Raw genomic sequence first — 2570 nt, 5'->3', positions numbered from 1 at the left:
GTCTTTGCAACTTTACAGATCTTCTTTATGCACCAAGAGCTTGTAACACTCCAAAGAGAAAGGAAAAATTGAAATCGCATCATATGACCCCTTTAAATATAGAATTATAGAATTCTATATATTAGATATATAGAATTGGGAAAATATTTTTTTTGTATATGCAACGATAGAACAGCTGTGTATTTCTTCTGTATCCTTTGCGTTATATTTATTTGCCAAATTTTCAAAACCACGATTTTACCTCTCGCCTAAGTCTCGTGAACGCGCAGTGCTGTCGGTCTCGCGCAGAGGAGGAGGAGGGGCGCGCGCATGCTCGTGCACGATGCGGAATGAATACTAATGAGGAAGATGGCGGCGGAGGGAGGTGGGAAGGAGGCGAACGAAATTAAAACTCAATTCAGCACACGGGAGGGCGTCTATAAACTCCTGCCGAACTCCGAGTACAGCCGGCCGAACCGCGTGTCGTTCAACTCGCAGGGCTCGAACCCGGTGAAAGTGTCGTTCGTGAACGTGAACGATCAGTCCGGTAACGGCGAGAGAATCTGTTTCAATGTGGGCCGGGAGCTTTACTTTTACATTTATAAAGGCGTCAGGAAGGTAACGGCATGATGACAGCTGCTGGGACTCTTTCGTCAACTTTAAATGAGTTTATGCCAATAAAACTGACAAATGCATGTGCAAAAATAAGTGTGCATTGGTCAAGAAAAGCGTTAGACTGTGCACTCTGTGTATGTAATGTTTACAACTCGAGTTGCATGTAAACACACCGTGCATTCCATGATTTCCAGCAGATCCAGAGTTATGCATGCGGTTAAAGTGGGAACCCTGTTGCATGATGTTTAAATACAGTTGCAATCCAGAACATAGTTTGTAGTCATTGTTTTGGAGCAGATCTAGAGTTATGCATGTTGTTTGAGGTTGCATTGTGTTACAAAGGCTTGTTTCAATGTGGGCCGAGAGCTTTACTTTTGAGTTTTGGGGTGGGTTACCTGTTGCGTTATGTTGAAAAAGCTGTTAAGTGTAAGCTTTTGTGTTGTGCATCCAAAATATCCTATGCACTCTGTTATTTCAGGCAGATTTTGGCATATGCACGAGGTTTGGGGTATGTAACCTGTTGCATAATTTATGTTTACAGCATCATTTACAAATAATTTATGTAAATGCAACCTAAAATACACTATGCATTAACTGCATTAGGGCAGGTCCAGGGTTTATGTGTAATGGTTAGGTGGCTAACAATTACACTTAACTTTATGTAAATACTTTTCAAAGCGCAGTTTATATACTAATGCATCCTATAATAGGCTAATGCACATTCACTGATTTTTGCACAGATGATAGTTATGCATGAGTTTTGGGGTGGATTACCTGTTGCATTATGTTGAAAAGGCTGTTGAGTGCAAACTATTGTGTTTACGATACCATTAACATGTAGCCTAAAGTGCATCTAAAATATCCTATGCACTCTGTTATTTTACAGGCAGATTTTGGCGAATGCATGAGGTTTTGGGTGGGTAACCTGTTGCATGATGTTGCAAAGGGTCCTGAATAATATTATTCCATAATTTGTGTTTACAGCATCATTTGCAAATAATTTTAAGTGCAGCCCAGAATATACTGTGCATTAACTGATTCAGATGCAGATCATGTGTGTGCATTAATAGGTCAGTGATGAGACCGAGATCTTTAATTGCAAATCATGCTTTCTTTAGCCTAACATCATGCATGTGAAGATATTAAATTGCTGCTTATTTCTGATGTCACCAGGCCGCTGACTTGAGCAAACCCGTAGACAAGCGGATATATAAGGGAACGCTTCCCACGTGTCACGACTCCAATGCTCTGACAGCCACGGCGGAGAGCGTCTCGCTGCTGGTGGGCTTTTCTGCAGGGCAAGTACAGCTCATTGACCCCATCAAAAAGGAAACCAGCAAACTTTTTAATGAAGACGTGAGTCCTGAACTCCATTCTAGCAACTTCTTTGTTTAAGATTAAACCTAAACAGTTTTAACCTAGTTGTTAAATCAGTGATCTGGACTAGATCAAATCTTCGGGTTTCTGACTGAAAATGACATTAAAAAGAAAATTAAGTGATTTAAGGTTTTTATGTTAAAGAAGATACATTTTATTGTCTTTCTAATAGAATTAAATGCATATTTAATTTTTTTTTCAAAATAAATAAATTATACTTTACATTAGGAAAATGAAATCTATTTTAGGACCAGTATTTTATTATTATTATTATTATTTTATTTTTCCAACAACACAGATTTAACCTTGTTGTGAGGTCAGTGATCTGAGCTACACATAAGTTTAAAAAAAAAGTGATTTAAGGCTTTTATCTTAATTTGCTAAATTGTATTGTCTTTGCATAAATTCTAAAAATATATTTTTAAAATTTGTGAAATTAAATAAAATGAATAAATAAAATTTATTATATTTTACATAAAGAAAATGAAATACATGTTATGTTATGACCATCAAGTCACAGTAAAAAACAAACAAACAATAATAATAATGTGATTTAAGGCTTTTATGTTAAAATGCTAAATTTGATATATATATATATA

General features: G+C 36.7%; 1 protein-coding gene across 1 annotated transcript in view; it reads left to right on the top strand.

Moving 5' to 3' along the window:
- The first annotated feature begins 339 nt into the window (after positions 1-339).
- wdr20b (WD repeat domain 20b) overlaps positions 340-2570 on the top strand; it is an 8956-nt gene continuing 6725 nt past the window's right edge. The window contains exons 1-2 of the mRNA XM_016541468.1: positions 340-597; positions 1768-1950. Coding sequence (XP_016396954.1) covers positions 340-597; positions 1768-1950 — 441 coding nt within the window. The remainder of the gene's footprint in view (positions 598-1767; positions 1951-2570) is intronic.

This window comes from Sinocyclocheilus rhinocerous, unplaced genomic scaffold (assembly GCF_001515625.1).
Source record: "Sinocyclocheilus rhinocerous isolate Xijiao unplaced genomic scaffold, SAMN03320098_v1.1 scaffold2926, whole genome shotgun sequence".
Taxonomy (NCBI): Eukaryota; Metazoa; Chordata; class Actinopteri; order Cypriniformes; family Cyprinidae; genus Sinocyclocheilus; species Sinocyclocheilus rhinocerous.
This window is presented reverse-complemented; position numbering and strand designations above follow the sequence as displayed.